This window comes from Chlamydotis macqueenii, chromosome 1 (genome assembly GCF_036417535.1).
Source record: "Chlamydotis macqueenii isolate bChlMac1 chromosome 1, bChlMac1.mat, whole genome shotgun sequence".
In the NCBI taxonomy this organism is placed as follows: Eukaryota; Metazoa; Chordata; class Aves; order Otidiformes; family Otididae; genus Chlamydotis; species Chlamydotis macqueenii.
This window is the reverse complement of record NC_141556.1, coordinates 206,849,523-206,872,855: the sequence shown is the minus strand read 5'-3', so window position 1 is coordinate 206,872,855 and position 23,333 is coordinate 206,849,523. Positions and strand designations below refer to the sequence as shown.

The 23,333-nt window shown below is 38.6% G+C and overlaps 1 protein-coding gene across 3 annotated transcripts in view; it reads right to left on the bottom strand.

Moving 5' to 3' along the window:
* Positions 1–16,513: 16,513 nt before the first annotated feature.
* Positions 16,514–23,333, bottom strand: part of GRM5 (glutamate metabotropic receptor 5) — a 282,987-nt gene continuing 276,167 nt past the window's right edge. For all 3 annotated transcript variants that reach the window (XM_086742894.1, XM_086742905.1, XM_086742916.1), the window contains one exon: positions 16,514–18,184. In XM_086742894.1, coding sequence (XP_086599020.1) covers positions 17,362–18,184 — 823 coding nt within the window. In that variant the 3' untranslated portion in view covers positions 16,514–17,361. The remainder of the gene's footprint in view (positions 18,185–23,333) is intronic.

Here is a 23,333-nt window from a genome sequence, read left to right as displayed (position 1 = left end):
CCAGCTAACTGCTATCAGCCCCCACGCTGGATGGTTTAAAGCTTTCTCAGATACAGCAACACCTTAATGCTACGGGCAGTGTGGAACCTTAATGCTAAATGCAGCTCTGCTTTGTGACAGTGGGCATATCACTTCCCTGGTGTGAGCTTTCTGTTTCTCCTCCTGACTTTCCTATTTAGGTTTTACAGTCTTTTTGGCCAAGCTGGCTTGAAAGAAATGAAAGCTGAGCTAGCTTTCACTAGGGTTGTTAGCAAAATTGAGCTCACTTCCTCCTCCATTACCCAGCTGGTGTAAATCAATAAAGCTCTGGTGCATTCGATGGTACTTTATGCCAGTTGTTCTAGTTACAAACTCAATCCAGTATCTCACTGATAATCATCATGGATGAGAACAAAGTATATCAACAAAACAGCATTGCATCCTGTATTTCTCCAATGGAGAAGGTTTCCTTCTCAGCAGTCCTTTTAAATTTTTTTTTTTAATTTATTTAACTTCTTTGCCCCATTCTCTTGCCCTGCTAGCTATGCGGAGAACAGTGGTGTAATCTTTTTTTGTTACATTGGCCTTACTGCAGAGTTATCCCCTGCTACCAGAGGGGTAAGCTAAACAGGTTCCAGCAGCACTTCATACTTGATAACTGTAGGGGCTTAAGTAATGGTTTTAGACAAGAAGGAAAGAAAAGGCTCCTTGAATGCTAAATAGCTTTGTGTGGTTCGCCACCCACCCACTCTCCTGAAACATGGTCCATTAACTCAGTATGGCTGATGCAATTTGAAAAGGGGCACCAGTTCATAAAACAGTCTGCATCTGCCAATAATAACTTCACAGATGCTGGAAAAAAAAAAACACAACAAAACAAAAAACAAAAAAAACCTCGCCCAAAATGTGGCATAACACATTATGGAGGAGTACTTCTAATTCACTCTGAAAAACATCTGATACTTAGCGGTGACTTTAAGGATCAGATGTCTTCTGAGGTGAATATTTTTGAGCGTGATATAAATGAAGGCCGACAAAAAATGTTATTAAAAATTTGCTTTCCTATGTTTGCATTTGTGGACCATTTATGTGAGACATAACAAGAATAAATAAATTAATAATATTATGGATAAACAGTACATCTGCCAAGATGCAGCTATCCATATATATGTTTGCATTAAGACCAGAGTATTTATTTAATTGTGAAAGGGTCACAGCAGTATTTAAGTACATGTGAAAAAACAAGACCAAACCTATCCTCTCCATAACAAACCGTAATATTTCCAGAGCTCAAATGAATGACTAGCATAAAAAATATTGATAGAAAGGAGTGGGTAAAAGGAGATGAAAGAGGGAGGCAATAGCTGTTGATCATGAGAACCTTTTTGGGAGGGATTTTAGCTATATTCCTCTGAGAAGTTTGAATGGCCAGCTTTAGAAATGCATGTTAGGAAAAAAAAAGCTCCTTTAGTGGGGCATTCAGTGATAAGTTTTAGCTGAATCTATACAACCAAGAAGAGCCAAAGTATTATTGATTTATTGGGGTGAGAGAAGAGATGTTAAGGATGTTGTCTAGAATTTGAGATGAATTAAATTCTTTGCTCTACATAGACTTTATGGAGGATTTGGGGGAAATTACTTACACTGTAGTATCTCATTAGAGGTTTGATACAGAGAGGAGTTGCTGAAGCTAAGGATCATCTGAGCCAAGTAATAAGACATAAAAAGGAATTGAGCAGGTTGGAATGAAGTGTATTACCTGAAAATTTCCCGATATTTACAACTTTCTCCACTCCATAGTGTATTGTGGGTTTTAGTTCGTTTTTCTGTCTCTTGGTTTATAGCTTTTCATTTTCTTCATCCTTATGAAGCGAGTTCAAGGAAGAAATAATAGGATTATCTCTGATGTGACAAGACAGTAAAATCCACAGAGCTGACAGCCAGCACTATTCTTGCTCCACCAAAGGGATTTCTGACATTAGGAAGAAGGGCTGTGATAGATAGAAGAAAAACAGTGCTTAAACAACCCTATTTGGAAATAAAACCCTCAGAAAGATCTTTGTGAAGATATTTTTCCTTGTGGGCATTTTTCACAAACACTTTAACCAAGTGGCAATTGAGACGGGAAGTGTAGAAATGCAAAGCTAAGGTTCTAGCTGTGAGATTTATTGCACTGGGTCAGAATATTTGCCTGCAGAGACAAGGCTGAAAGAAGCTGATCTGAGGACAGCTGGACAGATGGATGAGAGGGTTTCAGACCTTTTCAACTGACCATTAAATCCTTCCTGTAACAGGACAAGACTGTCTTTTTACAAGTCATAGTGATAATTAGCTAAATCCCGATGAGTACAAGGTATGAGAGGTGGTTCACAGGATATGTTCAGGGTCAGCCTTAACTTATGCACCATGGATTGACCTTAGGTTTGCTGCACTGCATAAAAAGCTATCATTGCCTTGTCTTCACTAGAATTTTGCAATGCTAACTTTTGTCACGATAAGACACAATATTGTGTCAGCAGAGGACAGAAAGGGGGGTTACCTCACACCCTTTTCAATTTGACCAGCCTACCGGTTTCCCAAGAAAGACGAGAGATCCTTGTATCCGACCAGCTTGCCACACTCCATTTAAGGAGAAGGCGGGTTTCCTTGAACCCTTTGCAATTTGGCCAGCCTGTCAGGCTTATGCTGACAGCGTCACTGGGACAAATCCCTCTGGACAGACTGCAAAGTCAGAGGGTGGTTGTCTAACATATTCAGGGACTCTCATGGGCAGCAACACTAAGCAAATCCCTTATTTCCTCTATATCAATTATTAAAGTTTCTGGAAACTTGTATTCATAGATAGATACACAAATTTTATTATACATATTTGTGACAAGTTAAAAGTTCAAAGATAGCCAGTGATAAGATACTGACTGTGAAAACAAGCCTGAAACAATATATATACACAGAACTTATAATAAGTTTTAATAGCTAGCAAGATGTTAGTATCTAAGTGTGCATAACACAGAGGTCTTACCCAATAGGTGTCCCTATAGGGAGGGAAAGAAAGGGTCAGCCTGTTGACCAGTCCCAGACATTCTGATGGAGGTCTTCCCCAATATCCCCCCTTTTTTAAGCCATTTTTATACTGTTTTTTACTTTTAGGTGGAGCTTGAGTGACTCTAGTCATACATATCTTTGTTAGGATTGGTGTAAATTTTTCTCGCTTTGCTTTTAAAGGTATAGACTAAAAGAAATTCAGAATGCATGCTCAGTGAGGGGTGGTTGCACCTTGGATGTGGATAGCTTTTGGGATGGAGGTGTGTTTTAGTATTGTAACAACATTGTAATGAGTAAAGTTCAGCTACAGGACACAATTTCACCATCACTGCTGAGACAGCTGTTGCGATCCATCTTCCTTGATAGCAGCTATGTGATTATCTTTGCCAATCGTGATAACAGGGATGAGTCATGGTACCTTCATACCACCATTTCAATGATGTTGTACATTCTGTTAGGCCAGAGTCGGCCTGTCCATGGCAATCGCATTTCATTCCCATAAGCAGCAACTGCATCTTACCTCAAGACTGCTTTTAATATTACAGCTTATGTCGAGGTTGTAAGCTGAACTTTGGGAAAGAGTATTTTTCCATTCCCCCCATTTCTGCTGTTTTTCCACAACTATATCACCGCAAAATAAAATCTTATTATAATTTTTAAAAGTGGAAACACAGGTAATAGAATTAGAAAGGCAGAAATTACATATCACATTTTGTTCATACATTTTCCCCATGTTTTGATCTCTTTTACAGTGGAGCAATATTCTCTTCCTTTCAGCAGACTAATTAATTTGTAACTTTATTCCTCTTTCTCCACTTCTTCTTTGACTTTCCATAATGTTGAATACTTAAAGACAGACAATTTTGTTTAGTTAAAGGGCATACTAGGAAGAAGGGAATTTGGTTGTTTTGCTTTTTTGGGAGGTTGTCCCATACCACTCTTCTCTCTGAGTGACCATATTTTGGCTGATGCATAACAGACCATGTGTCTGCTTTAAGCTTGTGCAAAAGTGAAGCAAAATTTCTATAGCTTAAAGTTCAGTGAAGAATATTTGAAAGACTACACTTTACCACACAGTTTCATTATGCCATCAACATGCTATGAATTTGGGTGACCATGGCCAACTGACTCAGTAACTCTGTGTATTAATGCCAATAACAAAGAGATCGCTCAAATAAATGAACTAAACATCACTATCCTTTCTGTCTTTATGACTTAGATATATTCTTAGTAATACAAAAATACTAAAATAATACTAAAACAATTAAGTATTTTTTTTTCAGTAAGAAAAAAATACTAAAATAATACTAAAACCATTCAGTAAATTTTTATTTTAAAGTCTGTAGCACTTTGCCATAAAGGATCCACTTTTTGTGTCTCTGCTTCTCATACAAAAATATGCATTATGAAAAGTGATTCAGATAAAATATCAATACAATTAGTCACTGAAAATGCCAAATGTAATTGTTATAGATAGTATCTCAGTGACTTTGAATATCAGAAACCTTATTATTGTTTCTTGAGTCTAAATTGACAACTAACAAAGAGAAATGTTTGAAGAATGAAACTGTATCATACAAATCGTAATTACATTTGACCTGTTCTCTGACTTTTGCTTTGATGTGTGGGTGGAGGGAAAAAAACCAGTCTATTTCCTTGTGTAGGTAACATGCTTCACCTGTTGGGTGCTGTGCAATGTGAGCTGACACGCTGCAGAAATACGACATCAGAGGTACTGATCTGCTCTAGAAAGAAGTTGTAAAGAGCAACAACAAAAAAAAAGAAGCAATGAGCAATTAGAATACATTTACTGCTGTGTGCTGTTAAAGAATTAATAAAGGAATTCAATTCTGGTGTCTGCATAAACAGTGGGTTTAAAAAAACATAAAGTGCTGTGAGAAGGAACACCTCATTATTTGCTGACAGCTGCATAAAATGCCACCTTGACCAGTGGTGTATCGAGCCTCCTAATGCAAAAAGATATAACATATGCAAAAAGTACATGTGGGTATTGTGAATTAATGGCATCTGTTTAACCCAGCTAGATACCCTTCCACTGCCTGATAACTCCATTGAGACCATTGTCATCGCTGAGAAGAATGAGATTTAACTGTTGGAGTGATGACCGGGATTTGAAATCCCAGCAGCCGTAGCAAAAACTCTTTGGAGCTGGGTTTGAATACCAGTTTGGAGCTCTTCCTCTCTTCCCTGTAGGACAGAAGAAGAGATGAGACTTGAAATTTGTTAAATTCTGGAAGATTTTGAGCACAGAGTGGTCATTCCCTTCAGTTTTGATCCAATTATATTAACCTCTTAGTATTCCACCTTGATTTTTTCTCTTGTTTCAAGCTAGTCCTAAAGCAGAGAACATGACTATATCTAGTCGATCCTAATAATTTTAAGATAAATGGAAACATTCTCTGGCACTGAGACTGACTAGTATGATGTAGCCTTTAACTATTCTAGTAAACTTACTGTCCCAGAAAACTAGCTTTGTATCAAAGGTAGTTGGTACAGAATAAAACAGGCTATTAGTCAGGAGGAAGTCCAGCACTAGCCAGGAGCTATATTTCTGTGAACACACAGTCTGCAGAAAATGATCCCCCTGCAGCTGTTACTTACCAGGAACACTGCCCCTGCGGTGCATATGGGCTGTTGTCAGCTCCAGCACAAATACAGTTAACAATAAATTTCACACTTACACACTGGTTAAGTAGTTCTATGGCTGAATTCCCATTGGCTTAATTAGAACTGGGAATTGTTTTTCTGGGTTTTAATTTAAGTAAAAAATAACTGGTACTGGCAGTAATAACACAAAATTACCAAGGATTTCTTAAAATAACAAAAGTAAAATGTTTTAGGAGATTTCCAATAGAATTCAGGTACATTGTTTTTTTGAGGAAAATTCAAAACGAAGAAATTACTGAAAATTATCACATACAGAAGCTGTGAAAATTAACAAAAGCTGCACATTCTCTGGCAAACTTCTGCTATGGAAACATTTTAAGAAAAACCAAATACCACAAGTATTACACTGCCAGTCACTCTGAACACAGCCTCAGACTCTGATCTGTTACGCACCCATAAGTTTCAGTCACACTCATCACCAGTATTCTCAGTGAAATTATTCAGGACCAATATTGCTGTCATCTGAGGGTTTTTTCTTTTTTTTTTTACTTTGTTTGGTAAAACATATATGGTGTTTTGCTTCATGCAGCTGACTGCATGTTCCCTCTCAGGCAGTGTTAACTCATTGCTTGTGTCGCCCAATCTGTTTTGAAGGCAACTGCTATCCATGCAGTATGAGATGATCGAACATCTCCTGTCAGTTATTGTGTTGTGAATTTATTGTCTACTTGGAGTAGTGAAAGGATAATGAAGGAATTAAAACTTTACTATCCCATGGTCTGTCCTCAGCAGATAACTGAAGAATAATAGAGCAAAAGGTAATTCCTGTATTTTAGTGTAATAGATCACAGCAGAGTTGGCCTTTCTATCCAATCTTATATGCTTGCTTTTTTTTTCCCTCTGGCATTCAGGCTGTTTTAATAAAGCGGCAGACAAAGAAAGTTTTTCTGCATGGTACAAGAAAAGTGCACCTTTTGGTCTGAACTCAGCTGTCATTGCGTGATGAGCTTCCTTTTACTTCTGTGCGTATCTACAGCTGATGTGACTTCTCTGTAGCTGTGTTCAGCTATGGATTTTCCTCTGTGGTTAGGATGTGTTGATTTTGTTCAGTGGAGGAGGGGCTACGGTGGTGACTTCTGCAAGAAGCTGCTAAAAATTTCCCCTTCATCCTGTGGACTTGGCCAGGTCTAGGGTAGACCCATGGCTGGCCAGGGCCAAGCCAATTGGTGATAGTGGTAATGTCTATATGATAACATATTTAAGAAGGGGAAAATTAAAAAAAAGATGTGAAGAAGTAGAAGCAGGAGGCAGAGAGGGGGAGGCACGAGCCTCTCGCCAGGTGGCCGACTGGGCCCAACTCAGCCCGGCCCGGCTGCAAGAAGTGGAGAGGAGGTGAGATGTGAATGAGATGTAAAAAGGATCCTGAGAGGCGTCTGCCAGCCTGTTGTGAGGAAGGCAACTGGGATAAACTGTAAGTGGCACAAGCCAGAGCACTCTCCTGTATTGCTTTAAGATGGAGCTCGGTGAAGCCTGCTGTTTGGCTGAAAGCTTTCTGACATTTGCTACTCATGTATGGGCAATGCTTGCCAGCTTTGTCTTCCCAAAGAAGAATGTGGCAAATCTTTGTGTTTCTAACTTTGCTGCACTAACTTTATGCTAGATTTTCCCATGGCAATTATTTAACTGTCCAGCATCTTTCTGGTCAAAAAATAACAAAGAAAAAGACTCAGAAGAGGAAATGGGACAAGTTAATCTGGAAAGAAATGCTGACATCTCACACAGTTTATAGCTTGTGGCGGGATTTCAGTATGACACTGGCGTGGAAATCCAGTGGCTTTATTAAGTTCATTATAGGATTTCTTTACTGCTCTTTAATGCTCTCCTATCCACAATCTTGACAATGTGATATTTCGCACTTCTGACCGAGGTACCTTCAAGTGTGACTCCAGAGTTGAGTTGACCTCTTTAGTTGCTCCCTAAATTCATAATCTCATGATTACTCTTCTAGTAATATCTCAGCAAGCACTTCTAATACAGTCTTGAATTTTTGGTTTTGGAGTCCTTTTCCTTATTTGTCTTAGTCAATTTATCTCAGTATTCCATACGCTCCTTTTATTCTTTCTATGTAGTTGCAGGACATCTCCTTTTCATATTTTGCCTTCCTGGCATTTCATTTTTAAGCTTATCGTTGACACCTTAGTTTGTGAAAACCCTGTAGTGATTTTTTGTCCTCAGAAGTCAATCTTGTCCTCTCAGTCTTAGACTGAGATTCTTAGGAGTCCATGTCCTCTTTGCATCTTCCTCTCAGATTCATCAGTGATGTATCTACACAGTTAGTTAAATGTGAGTCTGAAGTGATTCTTAAGTTGAGATTCAACTGACATCCTTACATACATGTTTAAGTGCGTTCTTAATTGAAGCTCTGGAGCACCCTGAGTGGTGGCTCGGCAGAGGGTACTCAGTACAGGAGAACCAGGTTCTGGGAATTACTCTCAAGCTTCAGCCCACAGGGTGTGGTACACACTGCATAAATCTTGTGACAAGCACTCCAGCCTACTTTTTACCTTACCAAACAAGCACGAATCTGAAGTCTCACTCTTTTCAGATATGTGTGAACACATATATGTCCACAACGTATGTGAGAAAGCCCAGGCAACACTTACCAAGCTTTTTATTTACTGATCTTTGGGAAGGAGTTAAATGTGTTAAGTTATGTGGATGGAAGTTTAAATCCCTCTTACAAAATCATAGTGAACAAGCATGCTGGTTGCTTTGTTTTAGCCCCCAAAAAAGACTAAATTGTAAGACTTAGCTTACAAACAGACAAACAAATAAAATAAGATAGTGGTTTTAAACTGAACTTCCCCCCAAAAAAATTAAATATATCACAAAGGTCTCCATATATGTGAAAGCAAGCCAGTCTAATTCTTTTGCCCTAACAAATGCCTTATGCACTCCACTGTGGTTTGGTCTTACAATAGGAAAACAAGTTATGAAACAGTCCCTGAACAGACACAAAGGCAGACTGCAGTTCTTAAAATTCCAGCCTTGTTCCCAGAGTTCATCCCTACTGTGAGCAAAAGGAGGATGGGAGAAGGAAAGGAGCACCCAGTCCATGTATTAGTTCAGCTAAGTAGGGCCTAGGGAAGCCATGAACTTGCTTACCTACTCTTGTCACGTTCTGCTTCCTTAAAGGACACTTTTTGCCTATTGCTGCTTCATGACCTAGGCAGCTGAAATAGGGTGAATACGATCAGGACAGACTTTTTTAAAAAAACAACCTTTTACACTGAAACCAGTTATTGTTGTTGTTGTTGTTGTTGTTGTTATTATTATTATTATTATTATTATTATTATTTAATAGGACCATAGCAGCAGTGGAAGTAAGCCTTCTGTGGCATCATATGGCATTTATGAACCAAACATGAAAGAAAGATGATACTCCAGACAGGCAGAGAAATTAGGCTCCATATTTCCATGAAATGGAGCTTTTACTTGCCTTACAACTAGGTGTCCTGATATTTCTGAAGGCATATAATGGAATTGTACCCCTCCTTTTATGTAAACACAATTTTGTGCTTAAATCTGGGATGGCATTTATTAGTTTAATAGTTTCTGAGGGTCATCAAACTGTAATGATAATAGAAACTCAGAAGAAACACAGCTAAAAGGTGGTGATGGAGCATGAAATTAATTAATTATTATTGCAAACAACAACAAAAAAAAATAGATCCAGTGTTCCAGAGAATGCTTTAAAAAAACATTTTGCAATAAAGCAGGCTATTGCATATTGCTTTCAAAATCCTTCTCTCCAAAGTGCAATGTAATTTCACTGTTTCTTTTGCTAAAAGATTCTTCACCTGAAGCAGTGTATTTCACTGAAACAACTGCCATGGAATTCTGCACTCAAAGAATTTACTTTGGGATGTGGACTTTCAGGTGATTCAAAGACACAATGTAAATTCACATTATTTTTAGCTGCACATGGGCACTTCACCTACCATGGTCTTACGAAATTATTCTCCTTAATTCTTCAACAGCAAATAAAACAAACCAGCAGTCTCTCTGGAGATGTTTCTAGAAAATGGTGGGTATAATCATCTTTTATCTGAGGGCTGCAGTTCACATTCTGCTCTTCACTGCAGGCTGTGCAAATGTGATTCACGCCAGTCCAAGTAAGATCAGATTTTGGAAGGGGATGAGGAAGATTTCTAAACAGGGAAGTTGTTTTCTAGGGGGGCAGGGTGGGTTGTTGGAGTTTGAGGGTGATTTTTTTTTTTTTCCATTTAACCAGGAAAATAAAACAAAATCTGTTGGCTGGAAATGGAATGTAGCTAGACTTGAGGTAAGGCATTGATTTCTAGTGGTGACAATGACAGAGCACTAGAAATCAAATTATTAAAGGATATAGAAGATTTTTCTCAGATGTTCTATTTGCTATTCAAGATTAGATTTGAACCTGCAGTGGAAGGAATAATGTGGTTTCTTACAACAGCTACAAAGATGATGCTTTGATATATGAATTCTCAGTTGAACAGCTTCATTTTCTCTTGTTTTAAGACTAGGTTGTTATACTATTTCATCTCTACCTGAAAATCCATATATGCCTTATCAATGAGGCTGTGTTTGTTTCAAAAGAGAAAAATCAAACTATCCTAGAATGGTATATGACTATTATTTGTGGATGTAAAGTTAATCATTTAAAACAACAGAGAGATAAAGGCAGAAATTGAAGAGTTTGTGTTTAGGCACATCTAGTTGGCAGAAAATGCACTGAAAACATACTTGTAAGTATTTCAGAGAAAAAAAAAATCCAGTTTTCAGTCATATCACAGAATTTTTTTAATACTGTTCAAAAAGTACCTGACTCTACATAAACACCAACTATAACATGATGTAGACAATCGAGAAACAAGCAAATGTATTTTTTCAATGCTAAAATAAATTACATTTGTACAGGTAGAAAGCAAAACCAAAGCTGATAAAAATGTTAAATTTTATGAAAAATCATTTTCAATTCACATCAAAATAATAACTTTACATTCTCTATTTTTAATAGTATAAGCAGCAACAACATAAAAAGAACAAACACTCACAGAATGTTTGAAACCAGTAGTTCATAAGTTATTTGCAAATTAAAAAAAAATAATTACAAGCACTTGTAGCCCACACAAATCTTTAGAATTGGCACCGTCTCTCTAAAACATCTATATTCTATATAGATTTCTAATTACAAATACCACCAGCAGCTGCCATAAAATCCTATTAGTACATGTAATATACATAGTATATTTGTTCCCATTTGGCAGATTGGAGTGACTTAATGATTATTGTTTATTTGTACTGTCATTAATTAGGTGAGACAAACCCAGCCATATACACTAATTCATCACCTAGATGAAGTTTTTACTTACCTTTATGTTTCACTGGTCTGTGTCTTTTTTTCCTTTTCACAGTATACAATTGTAAGTGGCAATTGCAGAGATTTGAACAGAGGGTATAATAATAAACCATAGCAAAAAAGGGAATTTAGATAATTCAACAGAATTCTTTAATAGATGCAGTGCACAGTGAAATGGGCAGCAGAGGAATTATTTTCTTGCTCGTGGAGAGTATTGAATTCCTTTTATGACATTCATGAAACTGCCAGAAAACTGTGATCTGTTTCTTATTTTTGGACACGTTCTTTCACATCCATTAATACATTTGGTCAAAGTATGATTTTCCCATTGGAAATCTACCAGAGTAGAAATGCTAAAGATGAATGGTGGGAAGGTGTTATTCACCAAGCCTAGGAAGTTGCTTCAAGAATGAACCTAATAAAATATATCTGCTGTTTGATTCAAAAGGAAGTGGGAAGAACATCCTGTCATTATCATTCTCTGCTGAAGCAAATAGCCAAGATCTAGATTTGATTGGCCACCATCTAACCTTGATTTCCTTTCCATGGATATTAATCTGGAGTTATTCCATTGACCTCAACAGATTAAGGACCAATGCCAGTAAAGGACTTCAGCACTTAAAGTTATGCAGTGTAATACCTATTTTTTTTAATACTATTTGGCCATTTAAAGATTATTTGGAAGCCAGAACTCTTTGTTAAATGACTGACTTTACTGTGCAGTTTGTGAGAAGTGTGTGTTAGGTGCACAGGAAAGAAATGCAACAGGGAAGGAGATGTCTGAGATTACTCTACTCAAGCCAGCATGGAAATGCAATGTGTAGAAAACAATTTTTGTCTGGGACCCATTTCTGGACATGGCTATACTTTTTATTTCAAAGATTGATCATCTTTGCAAAAGATGACTGGAGGAAAATGAAATGAATCAATTTTTTTTTTCTGCATTCTTAGAGAAACGGGAACCCCGAGTTTAATTCTTTTACCTATCCGAGAAGATTCAGACTCCTCCTTTCCAAGTGGAAGACAAGATGGTTGCAGACACAGACGTAAGGGAGGGCATGTCCTCTTCTCCTGTCACTAAAGTACTTTTCAAGGAAGTGTCTAGGGATATTTTGAGCTAATGCATAGCACAGAAAAAAATGTTGTTTCCGCTTCTTTGTAGTTAAAATACTCACCTTGTCCCTTGTCCTGAGATTTTTTTTTAAGTATTTTGTATTAAATGGTCATATATCATACCTAATTATACAAAATGTATGTCCTATCAGCATGCAGAGTAACTGTTCCTTTTCTACTCTGGAACTCTTGAATCTGTTTCTATCTTGTGAGGTTACCTTAGTGAGATGAACAGAGGGTGCCCCAACACAGAGTCATTAAAGCACTTTCCATCCAGGAGGATTTTAATCACTTCTGGTGGTTAAATTAATGTTTGAGTCTGAATTTAGGTCTCTCACCTCGCTTGACTGCTCTGACCTCAAGACTGATGTAGAAACAGCTGCATAACCAGACACACAGCCTTAAAAGAATGGATGATTTCTACTCCATTTTGTAGAGCATATGATCCTGTTGGCCTGTGTGCCAGGTGCTCTGTGTGCTCACTCATGGGCTATACAGGCATTCAATGTAGGAGCTGCTGTTTTCTGGATCCCTCGTGTTTTCGCATGACTTAGGTGCAAAAATCTGTAGATGTTCAAGATGAGGGGAGTTCTGAGCATATACAGACATAATGCTAGATGACTGGGTAAGGTGGCAGTTGAATAGTGGTTTTAAAATTGAGTTTTAAATATAGGCATTAAATTCTGCTGAAATCCTTACTTTAGGTCCCAAAGTCCTTTTTTTTTTTGGGTTAGCCCTAACACTGGTCTCCAATATAATAAACAAGTCATGGTCACATTGTTGATCCTGAGCATGGTACTCTGATTTACCTAAGGACCTAACATTTTCTGTATGCTGTCTGTTGCTGACATGCTTTTTTCTCACACCTCATAAATGATGCATTGAACGGAAAAGCAAAGTTGCACATTTTACTGTACAGAATTTACATCCACAGCTACGCTGTCTTTCAATCTTGTCTTGGTCTCTTTAAAGAAAACATCACCGGTGAACCCTGCTATCATCCAACATCTGAATCATGGATTGGCCTTCCCATTTACTCTTTAGAGATCTTATTCTTCCAGTTTTGATCACAATGTTTTCCTTTTGCAAACACAGCAGCTGAATAAACATCAAGCAAGCTAACTTTTTTTTTTTTGCTTTTAAAACGTTTAACAGTTAATTTTTAACTAGCATTTAACTTTTAATTCATTTTTGTAAATCAATGGAAGAAGCCAGCACCTTGTGATCAGCCAGGCTCCTATGAAAAATCAGCAAGTGCTTTGTGGACCATGGTCTAAAAATCTCTGGTCTAAGGTATCTGTATGAGTCTAGGCACCAAATGTTCAGATAGAAATACAAGGAAGCACATCTCCAAAGTCATGCAATTATTCTTCAGAGCCAATTAGAAAATGCAGTTGTTCTTCAGTATTGCTAACACGTCTTCCCAACAGGCCTGCCAGAGTGATTCACTTTATTTCAAAAACACAGATTCCAGAGGTGGTTACACCTTGACTCTTCAGGGTTGGCCTCAAGCACAAAAGAAACAAGTGGTTTTCCGAGGTCCCTGTGGTCAAGAATGACAATAGTTTCAAATCCATTAATTCCCTTTCTGGCAGCAGCACTAAATTGGAAGGCAATTTCAAGCCATTCAGTTGGTACTTGCACATTCTTTAGTTAGACTGGAAAGAGTTTATGATTGTAACTTTGCTTTTATGGCTGAAAACCCCTGCCTTTATAGCTTAATGTCCTAAACAGAGACTAGCATGCAAACAGCATAATGAAATAATAATGTCTGTCATTCATAATTTTCTTTTTTTCTTGTGTCAAATCCACTGGCAAAGTACTTCCCAGTCTTGCAAATCTCCCACTGGGCTCCTTTGAATTACTACTACAGTCATTACATGACTGTTATATTCTTCCTCAAACCACCTTTCCTCCCTGTGATGACATCCAAACATCACATAAGGTGACATTGGCCCATTCCAGCCTGTAAAATTAAAATAGATTCTGCCTTCTTTAAATGCCACTAAGGCTGACTTATCTTTCATTAAAGACAGGCTGACAACAGGGACGTACAAGCTCAGCAGAGTCCATCCTTGGTTCCTTGTGCAATGAAAATTTCTGCTGTGGCTTGCGGATGTACAAAAGATGTGTGACTCCTCCCAGAGTGAGAGTGAGCAACGGTGTTTAAAATTTTGGTTGTGTACCATATATTCAGGTGCTAGACTGAGGGTTTTTTTGTATATGTGTGTGTGTGCGTGCATACACATATATATATCATCTTGGCAATATAAATGAATGTTGTCAAGAAGCTCTGAGCAATAGCTGTGGCCAGGATTGTGCAGAGCTGCAATTCAGAGCAGAAGAGGTATATTTATGCTGAGTCACAGTTTGACAGTTTCTTTTTCTCACTCCTTTCCACTAATTTTATTTTTAAGGAAAGATTTTTATGTCTGTCTGTATAATCCTTATTTCCACTGCTGATTATATCATAGTGCAGTGAAGCCCACGGATTTTAGCAGGAATACGCTAATATTAAGTGTTCACCAACATAAGAAAAGACTACGGAAATGGGAATCTAATGGGCTAGGTAAAGATCAAGATGGAGAATGTTCTAGGAAGGACATTGGTCAATAGCTTAAATAAAAGAGAAAAGATAGTAATAGAATCCCTTTGAAAGTCACATTATCTCAGTACACTCTGTATATATGAAAACAGTATTACACTGACAGGAAACATTATCATATAAGTCTTCCATGGACAACGTTTAAGTGGTCTAGACTCCCTAAATGAGAATGTTTGTTTCACAGAATGATTGGACATGCCCTTCCCTTAAGTGTGGGTTGTAACCTGTGAAAGAAGATGCTTTCTCCTAAAGACATGGGCAGCTGGGGAGTGATGAGACATTCTAGTACGGTGAACCAGAAGGGCAAAACCAAGCTCTGATCTGGAAATCGTACAGCTGCACACAACTGAGTCTGCACTAATCAGTCATTGAGGAGGCAAGAACTACATATAAGCAAAAGGACCTACAGTTATGACTTGGTGTATCTATGTGCCTTCTGGAGTAGAGCTGTTTTGTGACCTGCCAGTTCATGCTATAGGCATAGCTAGTAAGCAACTGTACTTGGCAAAATAAGCATGCCCACAGACTGCTATTGGATAACACTGCCTTGTGCAGGATGTACAGAGCCACTAGAGTATCTCTGTGAGGTGCTAGCCTGGATTCAGTCATCTATCACCTTTTTTTTTTTTATGTTGTTGAGCAGCAAGTTGAGGTGCAGCACATAATGGTGAAACTGGCTTCCTAAAGGAACAGAAGATGCTCTTTGCTAAAGTATGTGAATGTGCTTTTGTCTTTTTCTGTTTGTTTATTTGATCAAATATTTATTATTTTGGACATGGGGGACAAAAAGGGAGTATGAATTTTGATTACAAAATATTTTTTATCTTTGAAGAAATAAGATCTAAAGGTTTTGAAAATGAAACATAGCAGCCTTATTTCAAGGCTCCCTTCCATGAGGCTGTCTTCTATATAAGGCTACATCAACTCAACTTTGAATTGAAGTACATCACTCACCACTTCATGCTATCCTTAAAATAAAACAAACCCATAAAAGTTTGGCACCTGAGGACAGCTATGTCATGAAGGAGAGAGCCAATACAGTGTGCGTTTAGGGCCTGACTTACAAGTTCTATGTAACTACACCTATCAAAAATTATTTAGCTTCTATTCAAACTTTAAAACTCTTCCCTGCCTGTATTAAAAAAGTGCTGTGACAGTATGAAGTGCACTAAACTGTACTACATTGATATAGGAAAAAAATATGAGGAATTTCCTTTCTTCTTCTGTGAGCTGCTAAGAAACAGAGAAAGACTCTCTCGGTTCATATCTCATTTGGTCTTCTCTGTTTTAACCTTTACTCTGTATTGCTTTGAAAGTATTTTTTCTTTTTTTTTTTTTTGTCACAGTTTATAGCTGCAAGGCATCAGCAGCTAAATAAAGTTAAAATTGTTGCTTATTAAAGAGTAGCTAAATCACCTCTAAGCAGATTTTGATACAGGGTTTTTTTCCCTATGTATGAATTATGATTATGACAACCTTTCCACTGACAGCTAATATTCATCAAAATCCAGATTGGTCTCCTAGAATTCTGTCATTTGAAGTATGGAGAAAATCCTTAGAGTGTTCACCCGTTCCTTACAAGCAAAGACTATGGGAGCCCGAATAAGTATTTTAACTGCTAATGTTAGCATAAGAATGTCCATAAAAATGTGTTAATTTCACTAGGGAGCACAGCTGTAGTATAGCTTTCTAGTGCTGCTAGAAAGAGAATATTCACCTCAACAACTTGCCCTGATAAGGGAATTACAAAACAGTACTCCAGAAAATATTTTTTGCTACTTCATTATTAGTTGGCAACATGGTGAAATAGTCAGGAAACCTTTCTTGGGTTTTGTTGCTGTGAAGGTGAATCCAATGTTAACAAATTGACTTTGTGATACTGATAGAAGAGAATTTCATAAACAAATGTGTACGTTGAGAAGTCACTTGTAGAGCCCTCCATATTGCAGTCACTCACTGCAAAGCCTCAGCTTAGTGTTATCCACGTGTAACGTATCACGGACACAATATGCTTCAGCAAAAAGTTTGGTAGTTATTGAACATAGATTACTGCTTTTTGAGATCTTCATAGAAAAAAAAAAAGAAAGAAAGCTTGACAGGTTGGTCCCAGATTTGAGTCTGTTAGAAAATGTACATTCAATGTTTGGTCTTCTATTCTTGATAAAAGATCAAGGTTCACTTCTGGGTAAGGAATCAGAGTAAACAAACAAACCATTGTACAGTTGTTTACAATCTAGTTTCCCCCCTGCCCCGTATATTGTACACACAGTTTGTTGTAATACTAAAGCAAAGCACTTGGTATGTAACTGATTTAACAGACTCCTTATAAGCCCTCAAAAATAGATTCAGTGTTTCTGAAAAGCCCATGTTTTTTTAAGGCCACGATAATCTGCCAAGAGTCATTTTGTCTTTAAAACAGCATAATTAATCTGATGTTTCCACTTATCAAGTAATTCCTCTTCCTCTCTGTTTCTCACGAGATGACCCGATGCCTCTCACGCTATCTGCGTAAACACTGGAGATCTTGAAGGCCTGGCTGTCCCCTCACTACTTGCTTGTAGTCATTGAGATCCAATGTCGTCTTGAACTACATTCACAGCGAAGAAGAACTTTGAGTATAATCTCTGATGAGGAGTGTGTCATACTTTGGGGAGGATGGGATACAGAGAGCTGATTCGGAAACCGGAGAGCTGGGAGATGCACTTCCAGAATCGATGGAGTCTCTAAAAGGAGAAGGAGGAGTTAAAGCTACCAACTCCTCAAGGTCTTGCTTTGTTGATGGGGTCTCTGAAGTGCCTTCTTTGACGCTGCCATTTGAAGGTTTCCTAGCTGACTGTGAAGCGCCATTGACTTCAATAGAAGGAAGTGGTTGGATCTCTGCAAACGTGGTCATCGTCGTAGGGAGCTGGATTTCCCGTGGGATCAGGTATGAAGAGCAGAGAGGAGTCGCCACCATTGTCCCAGGAGTTGCTGTTGAAAGCATCATATTGTTCAGCTCGCTGATATTGGCTGTAAAACGAGTAACCACGCTACTGATCTGCTCCATGAGGGAGCCTTGAGAGGAGCTACTTCGCTGAGGAGGCTCTGACTGGAAGGTAGGGGCATCATCTTCTGTTCGGCTAACAGAGGCAGTTCTGTGGCTCAAGGTGCTGATAGGCGAGGGAGTTTGCGGTCGGTACTGAGCTGGGTACTGCTCTTCAGCTTCTGAAACGTCGTAAAGTGTTTTGGCACTGGCCTCAGGAAATGTAGCACTGCTACTATGTCGGCTACTATCTGTGCTTTTAGAAAAAGGCTTGATCACTGCAGTTTGATTGGGGTTCTCTTTTTTGTTGATGTGGATGGACAACCGCTGCCAAAGGTGTGCTCCTCTGCTGCTTTTCTCATTCTGAGCCCAGGAAACTGATTTCCCATTAGAGCTGTAAACAGAAATGAGACAAGATGGTAACTTGCATCAAAGTTAAAAAATATGATCACTGTACCTATACCATGGGTGTGTGGTATCCCGGAGCTTATAGTTGTCATAAAGCTGACTAATTTCATCTGTATCTATGCCTATATCTATCTGTTGCAATATATCTGTCATTTATACCTATATGTTCCTGGAAAGCAAGTGGAGTGTGCCAGCTCGTTTCACAGACCATTTGTGCATCCAGCTGTTACCTACTCTGAGCTAGCTCATGGCCACTGATAACGCCTTTGTTGCTGCCCTCAGGACATAGGCAGTGTCCATCTTGGGGGAGGGAGAAGTTTGAAGGTTTCCCTTCTGTTGGATTGGTGTGGAAGGGGGGCTGTGGGACTGGGGGATGCATGGGCCAGTGATGATTGAAGGGAATAGATGAGAGACCTGGACTGTCTGGGTTGCACGGGACAAGTATGTAAACTGGCCTGGAAGCATGTAATAGCAAGGAGCTTGGTGTAGGATGATGGCCATGGAATCCTGGTATGGGGCAGGGTGTGTAGGCTGGGAGGTGGAGAAGCATAATCTATTATGGCTGGGAAAAAAAAAAATCTATTTATATCCCAGTACTTGGAAGTACTGAAGCAATACTCCGAAAGGGGCTCTACTGGTTGTGGGTGGAGAGATGCTTCTAATGGGTGACCTCTTCTTCATCAAGGTGCTTGCTGAGTTAGCCACCACTAGCTTAAATAAATATTTTTTTTTTAAATTGCAGGTCAGCTCAGAGAATAAAACTATATTCCTAGTAGTAAAGAAATAATGGACAAGCTATACAAGCAGGTCCTCATGGTGACCTGAGTTTGGAGACAGCAATAAACATTTTGCTCCACTCTCCTGCAAAATGAGTCCTCTTAGGGTAATTTCTCTTCAGATCTCATCACACCCTGCTTTTTATCAAAGTTGCATATTTTTCTCCTTTTACTACCTATGGAAAAACAGCTGCGGCACTTATAAACACATAGTATGAAACCACTCCTTTCCTTTTCCATCTTCCTAGGCTGATGTGCTGGTGTTATACATGCATTAACCTATAGTCCTTGGGATTAAGAAAGACCATTAGAAATATTTCTCAGCTGAAACAGACAAAGACTCTGAAATGATGTTAACAGGAAAAACATAGTCTCCACATATGAATAAGCACGATTTCTATATAAAATGCCACAGAACTTTAAACAATTCCCTTTGGTTTCCAAAACATTTGCTACAACTATTTAGGATTTTTAGAGAGACAACCACATTGGAGACCCTGGCAGAGTATCACAAATTTGTTGTTTGTTTACTTTTTAAGCCTGAAACAGATATACTCACACATGTTAGCTTGCAGTGTAACAGTTTGCAAGACACATAGTTTACTAAACACAGATGACTTTATACCAGCCTTCATGTGGAGGCCTGCCACGTACTATCGGTTGAATAGCTCTTCCAATCATCTAAAAAAAAAGTTGTATGCTAAGAGTAAACAAAACCTTCTTGTGGGTTCACATCCACGATTACATTACATGGAATTGCAGTGGATCATGTAACACGACATATGCCATCAGCTTTCCCCATCAAAAGCAGCGTGACAGAATCCAGCAAACAAACACAACGTAAACCAGTGGGTATTTTAAGAGAGGGTAGACTGGGAGATGATCTACACAAATATATAAGGGCTTACCCCTTTGCTGCAGTGATCACCAGGCTGTTACTTGGATCTTGGAAGTTAACTGTTACGCACCTACCCCCAAAATGCCAGGCAGAACAGCTGGTGGCTTGTAACTTGCTGTTCAGACAATCCCTTCCTTTTGCTGTACCTCAGTCAAAGCAAGCAGGAAAAGCAAAATCTAACCTGTAGCACTGATCACTTTGACTCTTTGCACCTCTGTGGATGTGCTTTTGAGCAGAACAGAAGCTGGAACTACCGTCTTCTGGAGGAAAATTTTTGCCTCTGAGGAGTATGTGCCTCTCCCACTGGAACAGGTCCTCGGTGGGTGTTGAGAACTGTTTGAGAGCCCTGGCTCCTTGGTCATGCTGAGTCCTGAACTCAGCAGGAGCTCAGTGCCAGCAGCAGGAGCAGGATTTGGATCCTTTGGTAGGCAAGATCTTGGCTCTAGTTCTGATATGATGACCATGAGACCTCCTCCCAGCTCCTGCTGAGTTTGATCTGGACCAGGATGCAGGGTGACCTGGCACTCTCAACCTTGATCTGGCAGAAGGAAAGGGCCTAGTTCCAGTCCTGGATGTCCTGCCTGGTGGAGTGGCTTAACTCCTGCTGAGTTCGGAGCTCAAAAAGATTTGTGACAGACCGGCTTGCCACAGAGGTGAAATAAATGCTGTTAACATGAAGGGTTACCCAATGCAATTAGAAACACTTGCCTGAAGAAAGAGGCATCCCTCTCACTTCAGGCGTATTTTAGCATCACTCCTGACTTCAGGCACTGGCTTAATACAGATGTTCAAACCCTACGGCTTTAACTGTGTGCATGAGCACTGAATGCACGTAGCCTTTTTCAGTTGACTGGAGATCAGATTGTAAGAGGTTGTGAAGGGAACGTGCCACTCCCTCCCTCGTCACAGTTCAGGAGACAATTATTAAGGAGAGATATGAGGCTGAGAAGTCTGAGGAAGGGAAAAAGATGAAATCCTGGGCAAGGGCACCTGACAGTTAATCTTCAATGGAGCAGCCCCCCTGAATTCCAGTTTGATTTTGGGTCAGTCTTGGCTGACACACTCATTTACTGCCTTTGCACTGTGCCCAAGAGTAATCAAGTTGTATACATGGCTCTCATGGAGATCCTAGGGCTCTAAAGGAGACCCAGTGTCTGTTTGATGTAAATTTTGTGCAAAAACCTGAAAGACTTGACCATTAGTCACGGCAAATTCCTTAATATAAAAAAGACTGAATAGGAAGCAAACCGCAATTTATTAGTAAGGAATGAACCCTATAGTTAAAATCCTAGTAGTTTGCCCAGCAATAGTTGGGATTGTTGTCTCAGAAATCTATTATTCACTTTATCATGCTGCACCTACTTACTACAAAGTCAACACTGACCGAGTTGTGCAATCATTTATCACCTCTGTGAAAGGAGCAACACTTGCTTTTATACATTGGTACGAAAACCTTTTGCATGGCACATTTTTTTTTCTTTCACTGGAGGTTAATTATGTTCAGTATAATGTATGAGAGGGATTTCCTCAGAACCAGTCATACTAATTGTTTCTCCAGTCTCTTTATTAAAGCTGCTTTGATTTTGATAGCTAGGCATTTTCTCAGCCTGCTAGACCTACCATGGTATAATATGTACAAGAAAAGAAAGTGGCATAAATGAGAGACCTTTTGAAGTCTCTGATATTTCAAATATTTCATCTACAGTTGTCCACTTGCTGACAGAATATCAATTAGTATTGTTTCTCATTTTCTTCCCTTACTTAATCTTTTTAGAGTCACTTAAGTTTTGTCTTTAGGGCTTTGATTTGTATTTATAGAGGATATTAACTGCTTTTTATCCACTTAAGAGTTAAGAAAAATGTTCCCCCCCCTTACACATTTTTTTTTTTTTTTTTTTACTGTCTAGAACAGATTACTTTGGGTTTTGTTTGGGTTGAGGTAGCAGAAATTTTCTTTCAGCATTTCTTGCTCTGTGTATGATTTTCTATGAAACGGTGCACAGCTCTGCCACCAGGGGTTTCTTTAGCCAGATGCTATTAAATAAATCATGTTTTGTGAGGTCCTGCAAAATGCAGAAGTAGTGAAAAACAGGAGGAGGAATGGACAGTCACAGCAGCTGAAAACTCTCATGTTTTAACAAGTGTGCTGTTCTCATTAATTACCCAAAATTGCTGAAATTAATTCTGATAGTGAGTGCCTAGGGACTAGTATTGGGACAGTTACTGAAAGCATATGTATTCTGAAAATAAGTCACTTACTCTCTTGTTAACATCTTGACATGAAATAGGAAAATAAATTTAAAATTATGGAATTTATTATTTTCTAAGAAAGCTTAGAAGACATAGCTTCACAGTATTATTCACCAGTGGAAACTGAAATACAGGGGAATTGATGGAGATTAATAAAAAAAATTTAAGGGAATTTTTGTTCTCTGTCACATACCAATGTCAATACCTGAATCCAGATTTGAAATGATACAACTGAAAACAGATACTGGACAGTAACTTGATGGAGACCTGTATGACCTGTTTGCAACCTGTCCTCACATAAATATAATAAGGAATAATTTCAAAATCTTTAATTTGTAAGTCGTTGCATGAAAATTCATATTTCAGAACACTAGTCTAAATTTTATTGAGCTAAACTTGGCAGCAAAGTTATGCTTAGGTGTTTCAATGGCTGAAATAGAATGTTGCATTCAAACCTCAAGCAATATCTTGTTTTTTAAGAAACTGACCTAGTTAAGTTATTGCTCCAACACTGTCTAGACCAAGCCTGTTTGTTAAGGACAATTTTCTCCTCTCTTTAAGGGATAATCTCTTCTGTTTTATTCAAAAAGCAGCTGGCAATAGTAAACAGGATAAACTTCTGTACTTATCTTAGTCCATATAACTTTCTGCCAAAGAGAAAACTTTTTATTAAAAATAAATAGTAAGAAGTTATTGTCCTTTTAGAGTCCTCTGCTGAAACCTTATTAAAGACTCAATGATATTGTTACTCTTCCTGAGAAGATTTTGTGCTCTATCTGTAGGTTTAATTAAAAATTGACTCTTCTTAAGGGGTCACATGCTTGTGTGCCTGTGATGCATGCAAGCATGGGCACATGTGTATTTTGTTCCTCTACTTTTGTTGCTTGAGTCAACCTCAGATCAATATGCACCTTGCCTGTAGTGACCCAAGTTCTTCATCCTTGGGAGACTGCAAATGCCTTGCAACAAAAAGTCATAGTTTCTCCTGGGACTGTAGGACAGCCTGGATGAGTGGCTAAAACTGGACACAGAACTCTAAGGTGTCTAAACTAGGTCAGTTCTACCACTGTAATGGTTGATGTTGTTGACATTTTGAATAGCATTTAAGGAAACCTCTACATGTCTATGTAATTGTTTCCCTGGATGAAAGCCAATTCTGTCACACATAAATAGCCTGCTAGTGATATATCACTCAAGTAATTCAGCTTAAA